At 42.1% G+C, this 18,472-nt stretch overlaps 1 protein-coding gene across 1 annotated transcript in view; it reads left to right on the top strand.

Annotated features, from left to right (window-relative positions):
- LOC124720475 (ankyrin-1-like) overlaps positions 1-18,098 on the top strand; it is a 64,656-nt gene extending 46,558 nt beyond the window's left edge. Inside the window, exon 4 of the mRNA XM_047245832.1 lies at positions 17,659-18,098. Coding sequence (XP_047101788.1) covers positions 17,659-18,046 — 388 coding nt within the window. The 3' untranslated portion in view covers positions 18,047-18,098. The remainder of the gene's footprint in view (positions 1-17,658) is intronic.
- The last annotated feature ends 374 nt before the right edge of the window (positions 18,099-18,472 follow it).

Here is an 18,472-nt window from a genome sequence, read left to right as displayed (position 1 = left end):
AGCATCACATTCTTATAACTTAGAATTAACTTGTGTAAGTACATCATTCACTATCTCACTGTGTGATACAGGTTGTTGTGTGGAATCTGTCAGTCTCACGTATAATCTGTATCTTGTAGCCAGAACAGTGCTTGTTATGGTCTACTAGTCGAGTGTCCAAGTTCAAAAATATGTCTCTGCCTTCATACTTAAAATAACAAATGCCTTTGGAGAAGTCTATAGTACAGTCCTTCTCGCAAAGAAAATCCATACCCAATATACAATTGGCAGCAAGGCTTTGGACAACTACGAAAGGCCATTGTACGATTCCATTTCCCATATTAACAGTCACAAATACCTGCTTATTAACTCTACTTGACTTATTACCTAATGCAGTTAATATTAAACAGTTTTGAACTGGGAACTCTGGTATCTTAGAAGTTTTCTTCATCATAGTATAAAAATTGTGGGAAATCACACTGACAGAAGCTCCTGTATCAATAATTATGTTAGTAGGTATACCTCCTACAATGCCTGAGGTGGAAGACAGTACAAATCTTTTCTTTACGTTGTGACATTGTGTGTTGTCATTTATCAGATCATCAGCTAAGTTTCCACTTTCATTATATCTTAAGAATAGTGTAGGCAACTTTTGTTGTGTAAATGTTAATTTTTCTTGTTTCACAGTTTCACTAGCAAGTGTGTATTCAAACATAGTTTCTAAATTGAAGTTGCCCCCCAAATGTTCCTCAGTCACGACCTGGGGCTCAGTAATGACTGGTTCTAGTTTACCTGGTTTGTCTGGTCATTGGCAAGTGTAGTTGTAGTTTCATTAGCTACCTCAATAATATTTACATTAGGATATTGTCTTTGCCAATCGCCTGTCTGTTTTCGGTTGGCTGAAGTCACTTGTTGGTTTGTGTTGCTTGTTTGCGCAAAATTCCCTTGTGGCATCTGAATATGATTTTGTGGTGGCGGTTGCTGTGTTTGCCACTGTCTCACATAATACTGGTTGTCGTTCTGGTTAAAGTGCTGTGTAGGTGTTCCATTTCTTGTGTAATCTGTGTTGTTGTTTCTTTGCCAGTGTTTCTGTTTGGCTTTGTGTCCGTTGTTGTTTCCATTATTCCTTCTTGAATTAAAATTGTCGTTTCTTCGTTTTTTGTATGGGTTATCTCCCTGTGTATAGTTGTAGTCGTTGTTTGTGTGCAGCTGTGAGTTGTGGTGATTGTTTTGCATGTTTACTGTGTGTTGTGAATTTTGCTGTGTGTTTGGTAATGTAGCAATGTAGACATGTTGATTCCTACTGCGTGAGTTGTGTGTTGGTTCTTGTTCTTCATACAGTAAATCAACAGTATCTAACGTTTCCAAAAAATATTCAGGATCGTCGTCCGGTAAGTACAGTAATTTCTCTTTAATATTAAAAGGAAGTCTTGCTTTCAGTGATCGGATCACATCTTTTGGTTTCACTGGTTCATTAAGGAAGTGTATCATGTTCAGGTACTTCTCGAAATATCTGCGCAGGTTGCCGTTTTTAGGATTGAAGTGTTCGGGTTCAGTGACTTGTTTGCGGATACGTTCCTGCACAGTGCGTGACCAAAACTTATTCAAGAAGGCGCGTTCAAACTGCTCGCATGGTACACATCTGTCGCTTTCATGGTAAGCCCAGACAGCAGCGTCCCCTTGAATGTAATCCACAACATACGCAATGCGTTTGTGGTCGCTCCACGAATGTGGGAATGCGTTCCTAAAAGCTTTTAAGAAGATGACAGGGTGTACAGTGTTTTTGCCTGGTATAAAAGGTTGGAATTTATGGTGCTTGAATAGACTTTCTTCTTCTTTGTTATGTGTTCGTCTGTTTCTTTCCGTGTAATCATTGAATTCTTACCTGTGTGTACATGGTTCTTCATCAGAATAATTGTATTGTATTTCAGGTGACGGGTATCTGTTGCTATGCGTGTCAGTGTATTGTGTATTTGAGTGTTGAAATTCGTGTGTGTACATGTGTTCATTTCCGAATCGAGATTTTCTTTTGTGTGTAAAAATGTGTAGTGGGTGTACTATTCTGTTGTGCTTGACATTGAGTTGTCTTTGTTTGCATATCGTCATCGATTACTTGTCTATTGTTGTTCATGTATTCCACTACAGAATCGTGCACAATATGTGGCATTTTGTTTTGTATACATTCTTCAAAAATTTCGTCTTTGTGTGCCGTCCATTCTTTAAATTGTGAATTAATTCGAGACAAATGGGGTTCAGCCTCTATCTGTATTGTTGTGTGAATCTGTTTGTGAATGTCAGCTACATTTGTTTCTATTGTATTCACCTTTAAATTAATTTCGTCACATGCGTGCGTGTTTGATTCTAATTTGCAATTAATAGTTTCACAGGTTTTTGTCAAGTCATGGATGTGATTGGCATTGTCGCTTTGTCGTAACTCTAAATTTTCGAATTTTTCGGTAAGATCGTCGACCTGTTTCGAAAGACGTGTATTAATTTCATCTACCTTTTGAGTCAGTGTGGCGAAGTCTGATTTTATGTCATTTCTGAAGGCTGCATTGTCTGTCATTAATTGTGTGAATTTTTCGTCATTATCTTGCTTAATATTGGATATGCCTTCCAAAATTGAAATCAGTATAGCGGCAAAATTTTGATTGCAAAATGAGCTTGCTCCCGCCGCGTCATTAGACGTGACGTGGTCTCTCAGGTTTGGTTCTGAATTGCTCCTTTCGGCGTTTGTGTGTATGTGTAGAGGATTATTTTGATGTGTTTGCGTGTCTGTATTAATTTCTGTGTCTGAATGTGTCTGTGTATCCATATTTGCATTACTTGATTGTTGTTCCATTGTGTACTGGTGTCGAGTTTTTACCATATCGTCAATAAATTGTGTGCAAGAAAAAAAATTGTTTAAACGCGTAGTGTGAAAATGTACTGCCTATGTGTGTGTTTAAATGACTGAGAATGATTAAGAGATGACTTTAAAGATCGAAAGTAGCATACGTATTAATGGTGACTAGCCATGTTGCTTGAATCTTGTACAATGTCGGCCATATTGTGCAATGTAACTTGCGTATTGTTGGATCGGAATGTAATCGTCTGAATAATGAGATTTCGCGGAATTTGGAAAAAATTACCAAATGGAAACTGAATATTGAATTTAATGCTGAGAAAAAGGAATGAAAAATTTTTTTTGAATGAAAAATGTGCTTGGAATCAATTGTGGATGCGCGAGTGCTGCGTCTTACCGTACATGTCGTCTTGATGCGAAGATTGCATTTCCAGTCCAAATTGTCTCCAGATTTTATTCGCTTTCTTCCATATTCTCGTCACATGGGTTGTTGCTGGTCAGGATGTACATGAAAAAGAACAATTAGTTGTAGTACAGATACAATAATGAGTCCTGGCACATAGTCGCCAGTTTAGCAAATAAAAAAAATTATTAAAATAATAATAATAGTAGTAATAATATAATAGTAATAGTAATAATTTGTGATAATAATAATAATACTTGTTTGTTTGGTTGAGTAAGTAATTGAGAGATTAAAATTTACGCCGTGAATTTATCGAACTTCGCACGTCCGAAGATATACGGAACGTAGCCAGGGCTCATTATATATTTTCTGTAGACAAAGTCTAATATCTGACCTGAGCTTCAATCATGAAAATGGAGAGACTAAAATTACTAAAACAGAGAAAAGCATACGAGTACATAAAACATATATTCATTTTAACATATACATTACGATATGAATGACACGTAAAATTATAGGTAAATAATTGCAGATCATTTACAAATGAGAGCAGACTTATAAATTCTGCGCCTCTTTTCTGCAAATAAGTATGAAATGGCTAACTGTGGAGCCACACAAAATATTACGTCCCTCTAGGACAACGAATGACTCAAGAGTGTTGATGCCAATTGGCTGTGACAAGAGAGCGGTGTTAATTGCTTTATTTTGCATTCTCTTGTCTTAAAAAATCGATACATATAATCTAAGTTAACTAAATTAAATATTGTCTGTGCTCGAGTGCAAATTGTTCCTTAAACTTCCTACGTAAAGATAGCTGCTCAAGCGCGGGCGCCTTTTACCTGGCGCTCTCCGGCAGCTGCTGGAACGAGCCTGTTTCCAGCAGGTCGTGGAAGAATATTGCAAATGCTGGTTCGAAAAGCGTTACTTTCAAAGTAAATATCCTTTAACGTAAGTTGGACTATGCGTGAGGGTGTACCATGGAATTCTTAAATCACAGTGTGTTTGACTCCATTTAAAAATCAACTCTTTGATGACAAGCCATTTAGAAGAATTTCAAACCCTGGAGATCAGACATTTATGTCATCATTAAAAATTTTACTGCCACATTTGTGTGATGTATCTTAAAGTGTAACACGCGCAAAAAATCAACATTATATCGAAAGACTAGCTTCTCTTGCAGCTTATTAACCTTTGTGACCAATATTATATGTGGAAGCTTTGCTTTTCTTGTAGCAACACTATGTATATTAATGTAAGCCATTAACTCGTGTGTTACTGCTGCTTAACAGGGATGTTGCTATTGGCTGACTACATCACGCGTCCTATGCTCTGAATACTCGCTGTCATGAGCTGGCGAGATCACGTGACATGAGCTGTGGCTGGCTTACAAAAGCGCATCGCTATCTCGATTTCAGTGATTCGGAAAGTAACATGCGGTGTTTGGTGGAAATCCAATGTGTGCTGTCGTAATACCAAAATGCGCAATGTACATGTTGCTGCACGCCAAAGATATTTCCCAAACGTGTCTTTTTCCCTGAGTTTCGTTTTCTAAAGTTCCGGGAAATCCATGCCCATGTCCAAAACCATAACCATTCAAAGGATTGATAATTTCTTGCACTTCCGACAGAAAATATACTGTCACTTAAGACGGAAAAAGTGTTTTCACGCGGGAGAAAGTGTATTTTTAAGCGCGAAATCCGGGAAAAATCCGGGAATTTTTTCCTTGTCCACGTATACCTCCAGTATTAATCAAATTTGATACGTATGAAGTATCGTCTCTGTTGTGTGACTGGATTCTTGATTTCCTCGCAGAGATGTCACAGTTCATTCTGATAGACGGCAAATCATCAAGTAGAATAGAAGTCATATACGGCGTTCCGCAAGGTAGTGTCGTAGGCCCTCTGCTGTTCCTTATTTACATAAATGATCTAGGTGATAATCTGAGCTGCCCCATTAGATTGTTTGCAGATGACGCTGTAATTTACCGTCTAGTAAAATCATCAGACGATTAATTCCAATTACAAAATGATCTAGAGAGAATTTCTTTATGATGCGGGAAGTGTCAGTTGGCACCAAACAAAGAAAAGTGCGAGGTCATCGACATGGGTACTAAGAGAAATCCGCCAAATTTTGGGTATACGATAAATCGCACAAATTTAAGGGCTGTCAATTCGACTAAATACCTAGGAATTACAATTACGAGCAACTTAAATTGGAATGACCACATAGATAATATTGTGGGAAAGGCGAAACAAAGACTGCGCTTTGTTGGCAGAAACTTAGAAGATGCGACAAACCTACCAAGAGAGCCTACATTACACTTGTACGTCCTCTGCTGGAATATTGCTGCACGGTGTGGGATCCTTACCAGGTACGATTGGCGGAGGACAGCGAAAAAGTGCAAAGAAGGACAGTTTGTTTCGTGTTATCGCGCAATATGGATGAGAGTGTCACTGATACGATACGAGAGTTGGTGTGGCAGTCACTGAAACAGAGGCGGTTTTCTTTGTAGGGAGATCTGTTTACGAAATTTAAATTGCCAGCTTTCTCTTCCGATGGAAAATATTTTTTTGACATCCACCCATGTAGGGCAAAATGATCAACATAATAAAATAAGAGAAATCAGAGCTCCAATGGAAAGATTGAAGTGTTCCTTTTTCCTACGCGCCATTCGCCAGTGGAATGGTTGAGAAGTAGTATGAAAATGGTCCATTGAACCCTCTGCCAGGCACTTCAGTGTGAATTGCAGAGTAACCATGTAGATGTTGATTCCCTCCTGTATAGAGATTAAAGTACTTCCTGCTTTGATTGACCAATATAATCAGCTGCAGATATCGACTTTGGAATCCACTGAACATTTAAAACCCTCCTGCACCTCAGGCAGGCAACAGAAGCACACCCATTTCGACTGGCGGTCATGGAAGACAGAGAGAATTAGTGTTCAAATTATATCAGGAGCAGGCAACAAACAGAAATTTTTCAATTTTCGTGCATGCAAATCATGCGGGTAATAGCGCGTAATTTGGCGCAGGAAGTACATACTTACAAGTAAATAAAATTTTAAAAACGCTCAATATAAGATGACACACACGTACATGTGCTACATGCACACCGAAAACATCATCGATAGTGTAGAATTGTATACTTAGTATCCAGGATAATAGTATTAATTATGCACCACTTGGTGATATTAAAAATCAGTATGCTCCGTAGAGAATGTGAAACAAAGGAGAAAAAAATAGAACACCAGGATGAGATGCAAGACTTGGAAAGGTAGAAAGTGGGGAAATGTTTGGGATGCAAACACGCCGGCCTTGGTGGCCGTGCGGTTCTAGACACTTCAGCCCGGAACAGCGTGACTGCTATGGTCGCAGGTTCGAATCGTGCCTTGGGCATGGATGTGTGTGATGTCCTTACGTTAGTTAGGTATACTTTGTTGTAAGTTCTAGGCAACTGATGACCTCAGAAGTTGCTTAGTGCTCAGAGCCATTTTGTGATGCAGCGTCAAGGATAACAGCAGCCATGTCTCAGAGCTGATAGTCCGTGCTATTGGAAACGACGTCGAACTGTTCGTGCAGATGGTCGTTGTCTTGCAAACGTCCCCATCTGTTGACGCAGGGATCGAGACGTGGCTGCACGATCCGTTACGGCCATGTGGATAAGATGCCTGTGATCTCGACTGCTAGTGATACGAGGCTGTTGGGATCCAGCACGGCGTTCTGTATCACCCTCTTGAACCCACCGATTCCACATTCCGGTAACACACATTGGATCTTGACCAACGCGAGTAGCAATGTCGCGATACGATAAACCGCAATCGCGATAGGCTGCAATTCGACCTTGATCAAAGTTGAAAACGTGATAATATGCATTGCTCCTCCTTATACGGGGCATCACTACGTTTCACCAGGCAACGCCAGTCAACTGCTGTTTGTGTATGAGAAATAGGTTGGAAACTTTCCTCACGTCAGCATGTTGTAGGTGTCTCCACCGGCGCCAATCTTGTGTGAATGCACTGAAAAGTTAATCATTTGCATGTCACAGCATCTTCTTCCTGTCGGTTAAATTTCGCGTCTGTAGCACGTCATCTTCGTGGTTTAGCAATTTTAATGGCCAGTAGTGTATTATTCAGACAAGATACTGCATCACTAGAAATACGTCTTCTCGCCACGCCTACTAAAGACAGTCTCTCTAATTTAGATTTTGTCATAGTTTTCGGAAAATATTGAAGTTCCTTTTTTTAATTTGTACTGAGGCATAATTTTAGTTTCGCTGTGTCAAGCAGTGTTTGTCGTTTTTTGAACTTTCATCAGATCCAGTGTTTAATTTTGACTACCTGAGGCAAGTATATGTGACACCCATTGCCCCGGGGGGAGGGGCGGATTGAATGGAATATCAAATGCGAAGAACCAGGACACCAGTTGCGTTACACAATTTTTATCGAAACTAGTGTGCTTGAAAATGAACAAAAATCTAAACGACAAAACTGGTCGCTGCAGTGGACTCAGGGAACTGCTGGCGTAATCGGCGCCCAGCGCTACCAACAGAAATGGCAAACGTTTAGATTCACGACCCAGTTCTGGCGCTACAGCTGCAGGGTTGATGGCGTTTGCAGAAATGAAAAAGCAGGGAAGTCGACGTGAAGTGTTGCGGACAAATCGGATACGTGACGATACCGAACGATGAACCCACGAGATACCTTTCAGTGTAGCTAGCACGATGGTTGTCGAGAGGCGTGAACATCCGTCGTTTCCCTTTCAGTTCTTGCTCTGAGGGGGATAGCTTGTTGATGTACAGAGTATCCAATAATAAATCAGTACTCCAACGAACAGCTCTAAAACCGGCAGCATACTTAAAACGTGCAGCCCATATTTTTGTAGGCAGGCACATTGATGATTTTGCGCTGATATATCAATACTCTCCTCGATACATGGGGAGCAGATAACGGTATTTTATAAAAAATTGATACATCGGATACTGTACATTTTAAAAATATCAAGTCATAAACAAGTTCCATCATTCCGCAATCGAAGTCTGTTAATTCCCGTTGTGCGGCCATCAAGACGTCGGAAACCCTTTGCCAGGAGTCACCTCAGTACAGGTGACAGCGCCGCTAACACGCTGCCCTTTTATACCTTGCGTACGCAATACTGCTGCCATCTGTATGTGTAGATATCGCTATCCCATGACCTTCTGTCAGCTCAGCCTGTCTCTGCCTTGAAGCACCCGGGTGGTTCTACAGCCCAAAACACCTGCTCTCAGTTAGAAATTAGAAACTACTCGAAATTGTACGTAGGCGGAATAGATTTTAAATGAGCTAAACATTTATTCAAAATAACTGATGCCTTGTCATCCACAGACTAAATACTTTCCTTAGTGATGTGTGTTATTACATTTTAATTAACAATATAGTCAAATTGCACACCATTGACTGCTAGACACATTTGGAATGGCTGTTTGAGAGAGAGAGGTGAACTGGACAAGCTACATTGGATGATACGTCGTTGTGTGGTCTGGCGCGCAGCATCTGCCATACCTGGGGTTCATGTCAGACTCTATCTTTCAGTGCTCCCCGTGGAAGGAAATCCATTTGAGTCAGATCAGGGTACCTGGCTGGCCTTTGTACTGCAGCATTCCGTCCCATACAACGGCCGTGAAACTTTCCATTCATTGGTCACTTTGGAGCAGGGGAGGGTCTGGGCAGCGGCCGTGTTCGATCCACATGAACTGTCGCTTGTCCACGGAACTACCCCTAGAAGAACAGGCTGGATGTTAGTAAGAATATGTGCATACGTATTTCCATTTAATCACCCCGTGGATGAAGTGAGGTCCCACAATGCAATTTCGTATCGTGCCAATTGATACATTCATGATAAGAGCCTGTTACTTCGGTTCTGATTTTCAGAATCGTCTGCCATGCACTGCAGCGCAGAAAGACAAAACTTTAAGCCACGTTCAAAATCACGTCCTCAGGAGTTCCCACTGGAGTGTCAGATGGCAAGGGTGGCATCAATGTAAATGCGAGGTGCGAGAGACACTCGTCTGCTGACCCCTCATTCCTTGGCTGCACGTCTGGTGCCACTGTGCCAATGGATAGGCGTCGCAGCCAGAGCGGCTTCCTCCAGTGCCCTGTCGGCTGCAGCCTTCGCCCTCGTCCTCTGTGAGACGTCGAAGCTGCCTCTTCGCACTGCTGACCTAATAACACGTGCAAGGGTCCGGCGGGATGAACGACGACGGAAAGGACAGACATTCCTGTTTCGACAGAATTTCTTTGACATTCGCCATATAAAAGTAGCAGTGTAAATTCACCTCATTAGTGTACACGTCTGCATGCAACGTAAATTGTACCAGAAATGACCTGCATATAGACGACACAGTTGCTTGGTAGTTCTGCAGTGCAGACAAGTAAACAGTGGAGGGGTCTGGTACAGTGGCGTAGCCTAGCCTGGCCGTGTTTTGTTTACAGCGGAGTACCGTGTGTCTGAAACCTCGTGAGCGAGTGAGCTAGCGAGTGCCCGCCCTTCCTACCCGGCCACGTCACGAGGTGCTTCTACGCGGTGTTCTGAAACATGGGGGGGGGGGGGGGGGGCGCTCAGGCGAAAACGCTTGCTATTGGGTGGAGCGCGGTGACGTCACCACGAGGACCCTGGCGCGGCGCAGCCGTATGCTTACACGGCAAATGCGCCGCAGCACAGATTTGGTGCCATGTTGCTCGTTCATTTTACTTTCGCTTTCGTTTGATACGCATCTGTAAAAGTCAAAACAAGGGGCATGACAGGTTTTGTACACATTAACAGTAAATAAATGATAATTAAGTTGGAAAATAACTCGCTCGTTTGATGAAGAAGCAGATATGAATATAGTCTGTTTCTACTGCCGTTTACCAGACGACGATGCAATCCATAACTACTTCCTCTTTGCGGCACATTTCTTCATTGCTTCCAACTTTGCTTCTTGATTGAGATGCATAATCCTTACAAATGTTCTCGTTTTTACATAAAGAGTAATAACTGGTTCATGAACCTCAGGAAACTTTTGTTTTGTAATAGACCACAGAGACTTTACGACATTTTTTGTTTACACACTCCATTTCCATGAAAAGCAGCAAATTCTTCTTCAAACAGCAACACTGTTGTTTTCCCATGCTGGCGTTGGAGTGTAAAGACCACCACGAGATGTAATTGATATCCAGTCTGCAGCGTGATCTCCTTCACTTTTTGCTGCTGGAAAGCCTAGTGTTGTGGCACTTGAATGCAATATAGCCTGTACTGTATTGTACCGCATCTGGAAGAACATCTCACACTACAGAGTCATCCCCCATTGCTACCACATCTGTCAGTTAATTTTCTTCCACATTCACAGTTTCTGGGATTTCTCATAGCGGCGCTTCGTCAGCAACATACACACAGAGCTCACTGGTAATGAAACGTGGGGGTGCAGGATCCGGGTCGACGTCACACTGGGAAGACTCCGTGTTTAATTCTTCAGTAACTGGCGTGTTCCCAGAGAGAGAGAGAGAGAGAGAGAGAGAGAGAGAGAGAGAGATCACTTGCATTACCTGTCAGTATAAGGAGACTTAGCCTGTTCCTTACTTAAATAGGTGTAGGATTGTTATGAAATATACCTAATCCTCATACCCTAGGAAAAAAACTTTCCACGCAATCTTGATTCAGTCTAAAAGTTAATATATAGCTAACTTAGACACTTCTCATACTTCCGAAAAGACCGAAGAGACATTTTATTGTAGTTATAAAACCTTTTTGGAAAGGCTACATTCTTTCTTTGTCACCAACGCGCATTGCTGGACAGATATCTAAGAATCTGTTCAAAGTATTTTCTCAGATTGAGAGATTAATTCCAAACCCACTACGCAGGGATGAGCATTCATATTTTGGAACTCTAGAGTTCAAGACATCAAAGACGTCGTTAACGAGTTCAATAAAATTACTTTCAACGTCTTTATGAAGAACATACTTCAAAGCCTGAGCTGTTTGTCGTGAAAATAGTCGCGCTGCCATCTGTACATTCTGCATTGCTCGTCGAGTTGAGTTTCAGTGCGCTTCAGTAATGTGGTGTGTTATCGTTAAGTCACTCTTCTGATGCTTTAAAAGTTCCTGTATAGCTGCCTTGGATATTTTGGACCCATCAGGTAGCGTAATGCCTGTATCCAAGAAACGGTTCCGTAATAACTTTAACAGGTGTGGTACATCGAAGAAAACCCATACATTCGTGGTGTCGTCTGCTTGATTTACGAAATAAGTTCTCTCTGTATCGACAGACAGTTCCTTCCAAACTTTCATATTTTTTCCGTCCATATCACACGTCACAGCAACAACACCGATTCCTGATTCTTCAACCGCCTTAATGATGCTCTGAAGCAAATTACTGGTCATCACAGTGTCGAAATCATAGTAAACTGGTTTTTAAATTCCTTTGTCCATTTCTGAAGGGTTGCCCTGCACTGCAAAGGAATTTTTCGCTTTCGCAAATAAGTGTATGCTTTAGGTGACAGAGCTCTTAAAGTTAATGCATGGGCTATGTCCTCTGAATTCCACTTTACCCTTTCATTTTCGTTTAATAGGCATCTTATTTGTGCCGGTGTAAAACACTTTGACAATACACTATTTACACTTTTCTGCAATTTTACTATTTCTTTCACGTCAGATGACTACTCTACCCGCTTCAGCGAAAGAACACGTTGGAGATCTTTCGTTTTACTTCGTAAGGCACATTTTTTGGTGCCGCTTCTGTCTGTGCGTTCAATCTCGGCCCTCAGTTCCTTAATTTCCAAATTCTTATTCACAAGTTCAGTGGGTGCATGAACGCAATCTGTACATGTGCTTCGGTCGACTTTCTTTTTTTTCGGTGACACAATTTCTAAAGCCGTCAAAGCTCGCTTTTGCAAACTTCTTGCTCCACAGCGTTGTGCACGACTTCCGGATCCCTAAGGAATGAATTTAATTTTAATTTTATTATTCCTAAAATTATTTACCGAGTAGGCCTACTCTTCCTAAAATTTTTGACCAAGTACTATGCAACTGCATTAATTTCTCACTAAAAATCTGATCAATTGATAAAAGCGATTAAATATCAGTGGCATAAGCGGCTACAATAGCCTAGTTTGATAAAATGTAAAAATACAATGTAAGAGGAAATACAGGTATACGAACCCATAACCTCCAACATGGACGTCAGAAACAATACCACTACGCTGCAAAGTCAACTGGTCAGCATCAGCTATTGTTACAGAAGTAAATGTAAACAAATTACGCGAAATATGCTGATTTTGTCATTTGAACTATATACTAGCTTTAAAATAGTCAACATATCGAGAATACTTAAAAAAACGGCTATTTCTAAGACAAATGTACCTATTATATCCAGGAGGAAAAGCAAATACACTTGAGCAACATTATTTATTGCCTGTACAATATAGCGAGTCATTCACTCCCGTAAAGCAATATAGTAATGTGTCAAAAAGCATTCCATTTATGTGATTTCGTTTGTATTACGGTAATTTTTCAGTTGCAATTATTGAAGGTGTTATGTATGTGCAGACGTCTTACCCTTTCGTTTGCATCACCGCTTTCCACAATTTCTTGTCCACGCCAGTTCGGAATATTTATGCAGGGGATTGCTGCTGGTAATAACTTCTTTCTTGAAGATAACCCTAGAAGCTCATTTCTCAGATCCAGTTCACAATCTTCTGGCCGATAATGAGCTGACCACACACGTGTAGTTTCCGCATTCACTTTGTCCTTGCGTTTGCATCGAACCATCCATTGACGTCGCAAGTGCTCATCCTTGGGAAAAGCGTGATAAGTAACGTCCGTCGTCGTCCAAGCACTGTTAATGCAATGTGCCACGGCACACTTACAGCGAGCCTTGCTCGTGGCTGTCTCAAAACTGAATGCTCGGCGCTGCAGCCTCCTCTCCGTGACGTCAAGGCGCGCGAGGGCGTCTGCGAGTTTTTTTACTCGCTTGGGGCCGGAATGGCCTGCCTGCTTTTCCTATACGCCTCGGTTCCGAAATGCCGTGCCGGCGATTCCGCGGCGCGCGCCTTAAATCGGTGGCGACTCACTGTGCAGACCCATCCGGGCAGCGTTCATTTTTAGGTAAATGAGTTGGCACCACTGCGAGACAGCACACGATAGCCATCTCCCGAAACACAACATTGTGGAGTAAATTACATCCACACAGGAACAGAAATAAAAAACCAGGGTTGCTACATCTATTACAAATATACATCATAATGCCTGTTCATCTGAATGCATTTTCGTCTACAATTCCCTCCTAAATGGATGGATATATTCTGAAGCGATTATAAACGAAATGTGGTGTAATTATACCGGACAACTGAGGACTTGCTCTTCCATTGTTTTTGCTCTAAGAGGTAAAAGTTCCCCGTGATTGGGTGGATTGAAGCGCAACCATTCTTGTGATACGAGTAGTGCTCGGAAGTAACGGGAAACTCGCCATTTCACGCGTTTTATTACTCAGATTCCTACTTCCTTTTTGTCATTGTGTGTACAACGTTATGCGTATCGGTTATTTAGTGTGTTGTGAGGTGTCAGAAAGGTTACTGCTATTTTAAGAGTATTACTGTAAAAACGGATTACCGCATTTGTATTAAAATTTGCTATGAGAACGGATTAAAATGCATCGTGGTTTTAGAAATATTATATACTGCTTTTGGTGAGTATACTAAGAGTGAAATAGGTGTTTACGACTGGTATAAACCTTTAGAAGAAGATGAGGATGACGAGAAGGTCATAATAGAAGACGAACTGAGAGTTAAACCAAACAATGCGTAAAGCAACACTCGATCGACTCGGTGACAGACGGCCAAGACCACAGAAATGTGAATGTTACGTTTCTGACAGTAATCTTCGGTTTTGACAGTACAGTGCACCACGACTCCTTGTCCCAAGATGAAACGGCCAGTATGCAGTACTTCTCACCAGCTCAACCCAGATGGCCTGAAGCAACGCGGAAAGGTGTCCAGCTTTGTGGCGGAACAGTTAATTGTTTCTGCACTGCGATAACGCACCTGCTCACAGTTTGTTGGGTGCTTGTGCATGTTTGGCTAGAAACAATACTGTAGTGATGTCCTTGGCCCCATGTTCGCTCCATGAGTGACATTTTGTTCCCAAAAATAAAGACAAACCTTAAAGAGCTGTCTTTTACATAAGAGATGAGATTCAAACTGCACCTCTGAGAGAACTAAACGCTACCATAAGGATTGTTCCAGAACAGTTTTAAGCATTGGAAGAACCACTGGAATAAATGTATAATATGTAATGGGAAATATTTTGGTGAAGACGACCTTGTTATAGACCAATAAATAAACCCAGTGTTGGATACAACATTCACCGCTGTTGCTTCCACTATCATATTGTCCATTTTGGTGCCAATGTCACGACCCTGTCACCGTTTTCTAAGAGGAATGTCGTTCGTTCACCACCCAAGTTTCGTCGATAGAAAAGAGTTCTGTTAATTTCCTGACTTGTATCAAGTATTTGCATCGCCAGTCAGTAATGACTTCTCTCTAGAGGGACCTTTCCTTTACTTAGAGGTCTGTTGCAATTAAATCATATTTCATGCAGTGTCTTACGCTAAACAGCTTTCTTCCAAGGAAAATAATTTTTTTGTTTTTACGGCAACAACTAATTTGTGTAATGTCAGCACTAGTTTTTAGCCATACAAAAGTCCCTATGGTTGATCTAATTACCTATTTTGAGAAGCTGCTTGCAATGATGGATTTATACTCCAAATTTCGTAGTGCACTTTCTTGGCGGTTCTGGCAAACTGTGTGGTTTATTTTCGGTCGCCTTTCTGATGCGTCCAATAGCGGCAAGGCTGACTTGTGTGTAAACTACAATCCTTTCTTTTTGAGACGGGCAACATTAGCCCCCAGTTCTTTCTCTGCTGACTCTTTAATACAATCCGTGATTGGAATAGTGGTGACTGAGCCATTTTTACCCCAAAGATCGGAATTCTTTGCATTGGGCAGCTTTTCCTGTGATGTGGTGCGCTTGTCGATCATCTCTGAATAACATATTCGTACATGTCCACAGCGCATTTCACACGGTGGATTACTGTCGACTGTTGAAGAAGATAGAAACGTGTGGAATAGGTTCCCATGTATGCGAGTGGACCTGAGCTCTTAAGTGACAGAACCCAGTATGTTGTCCTCAGTGGCGAGCGTTCGCCAGAGGCAGGAGTGCTCCAGAAAAGGGTGGTGGGACCGCTGTTACTGTCTGTATACATAAATGGTCTGGTGGACAGGTATTTGCGGCTGTTTGCTGACTGTCCCCTAGTGTACAGTAAAATATCGTCGTTGAGTGAGTGTAGGAGGACACAAGGCGAGTTGGACAAAATTTCTAGTTGGTGTGATGAATGGCAGCCATCTGTAAATGTAGAGAAACGTAAGTTGATGCAGGTGAGTAGGAAAAACAGACATGTAATGTTGAGGTACAGCAGTAGAGGTGTTCCGCTAGACACAGAGGCGTCGCTTAAATGTCTGAGCGAAAGTTCGCAAAGTGATACGAAATGGGAAGAGTTTGAGAGGACTGTGGTAGGGAAGGCGGGAGGTCGACTTTAGTTTGTTGGGAGAATTTTAGGAAAGTGTGGTTGGCCTGTAGATGAGGCTGCATGTAGGCAGCTGGTGCGACCTATTCTCGAGTACTGCTGGAGTGTTTGGTATCGGCAACAGGTAGAATTAAAGGAAGACAGCTGTAGGACTGACAGCTGGGCTGCTAGGTTTGCTGCCGGTAGTTTCGACTGACGCAGAGGTATTGCGCAGAAGCTTCAGGAACTCGAATCGGAATCACTGGAGGGGAGGCGAAATTCTTTTCGAGGAATTGTTGAGAAAATTTAGAGAACTGTTTTTTGACGCAGACTGCAGAACAATTCTATTTCTGGCAATGTACAGTTGAGACAAGGCGTGTGAAGGTAGGGTGAGAGGCATTGTCGCTCGTACAGAGGCACACAGGCAGTCGTTTCTCCCTCGCTGTATTTGCGAGCAGAACGGAAAGAGGAAATGACTGCAGTCGGTTAGGATAACTTTTTATGTGTACCAGTTACTACTTTTGTTTCATATGGTTGCTGCTCCACCTACATTGATTATTTTGTACTGGATGCAGCAGTTCTATTACCTCTGTAGTTTCTAGTTGGTATTTCACTTGTCTTTGGAGCTTCTTACTGGCTCTCTCGCTTGGGATTAGCATTTAACTTGCATCAGCTGTGGGGAGAGTTTCTCGTGACATTGGTTAAAGTTCAGCAATGCCAGATCTATACAAGTATTTTGATATTTGTAAGTGAACATGCGATAGTGAATCAACACTGTTTGTATTTCTTACAGGCACCTGATTTCTTTCTGGCATGATCTAATTTATGCATTGCATTAGATACAGGAAATACAGTACTTTTTTGAGACTGATCTAAAGTTACGGTTTAAGTGTTTCTACTACTACGGAAACAGAAATTTTACTCGGAAGCAGCATAGCTGGTGTATACTTGAAGTTTACTTAGACCTTTTTAAGTATAAATGTAAAGTTTTACGCCTTCTGTAGTGGTGTGTAACTTATTTTGTGTCGAGAATTTTCAGAAAATGCAGAAAGTTACACGAAGTTAACATGACTGAGTATAGTAGTTGTGCAGGATACCGCCTGCCACAGACCATATGGTGGCTTGCAAAGTTTGTAAGCAGATGGAAATGAATGTTCCAGTGGATGTATCTCTTGTTGCATGCATGATTATATAGCACATGTGACGATTATTATGCAGCGGGTAGTTAGTGTGTGTGTGTGTGTGTGTGTGTGTGTGTGTGTGTGTGTGTGTGTGTCAGGGAGAGCCGACCTGGTGCCCCTGTTGTATTTGAAATATGTCGATCGACTTATTGTGTACGAAGCAGTGACTTTTATATTTTTTGTCGGTACGTCAGGAAATTTCCGTGTTACTGGTCTGAATCACTTAGCTGTCTGGTGAGGAAATTGTATTTCAGTACTTGCAGATGCATTGAGTTTCTACTCTTTTCTTGCTAAGTGACTGAAGGAATTGGTACCCAGAGAAGGTAGTTTTGGGGTGTGTTTGAATGTAGATGAAGGATTGTGTAGCAACTGCATGCCGAGGTGAAAGGAGGCGGATATGTGGAGTGAATTATGAGGAAATGTGCCAAATGAATTTGTTAAGAGATGGAGTGCACCTATTTTTAATGGGAGATGGGTGAAGTTTTTGATTATGGGCTAGTTCTGTGGATCTGTCTGTAATACGCTGGTTAACCCGTATCGCAGAAGCGAGATTTCTAGATTTGTGACTTGTCGCTCGGAAGAAGTGTATTCCGAATTGTTGGCAGTTTTGCGGCTATGACAGTTTCTTTCATTTGGTGTGTGTGTCTCGATAGTAGAGAGTGTGTCGATGTTTTGTGCAGGAGCCTTTCTGAGGAGGAGCGAGTCAGGAGGCTGATGAAGGCGTCTGAGAAGGGGGCGGTGGAGGAGGTGCGGGCGTTGCTCGCGGCTGGGGCGGACGTGGGGGCGAGGCACTGGGGCGGGTGGACCGCCCTGCACTGGGCTGCACGGAGAGGCGACGCGGCTGTGGTGCGGCTGCTGCTCTCTGCGGCGTCCGACCCCAACGCCAGGAATCTGCTGGGGCGGACGCCGCTGCACTTGGCGGCATACTTTGGCCACGCAAAAGTGGTGGCTGCGTTGCTGCAGGCCGGAGCCGACAGGAGGGCGAGGACCGATGATGGGGAGACCCCCCTGGACTACGCCAGGCGGCGCAACCATCAGCAGCTCGTCCAGATGCTAACACGGCGTTAATACGCGCCACTAGAGAAAATAACATGTACTTCATTCTACATAACATTAAAATAAAAAATTGAAAAAAAGAACGCTTTCTCTATTCATTTCTACCTTTTGCAGTCCACACAATTTCTCCAGTATCACCACAACTACTGCAACAACAGGAGATATCTGTAAACCAGTGTGACAAACCTTCCTTTTGAGAATTCACTATGTAAAACATTTCACAAGCAATTTCTGCAAAAGCTCGGCAACAATTGCAAAATACTCCATCATTTATAAACTCCACTTCTCTCTCCCTCTCGGTCTTCTGTTTCTCGTCCCATATACAGTATTCAAACAGCTTACAAGAATACAGCCGACGTCTCTCACAACCGCCTGTATTTCGAAACGTAAACACCCAATCTCTTCCAAGACACAAATGCGAGAATAGCGGTTGTTGTG

This window comes from Schistocerca piceifrons, chromosome 11 (genome assembly GCF_021461385.2).
Source record: "Schistocerca piceifrons isolate TAMUIC-IGC-003096 chromosome 11, iqSchPice1.1, whole genome shotgun sequence".
Classification (NCBI taxonomy): Eukaryota; Metazoa; Arthropoda; class Insecta; order Orthoptera; family Acrididae; genus Schistocerca; species Schistocerca piceifrons.
Note: the sequence above shows the minus strand (reverse complement) of the source record. Positions and strands in the feature narration are given on the sequence as shown.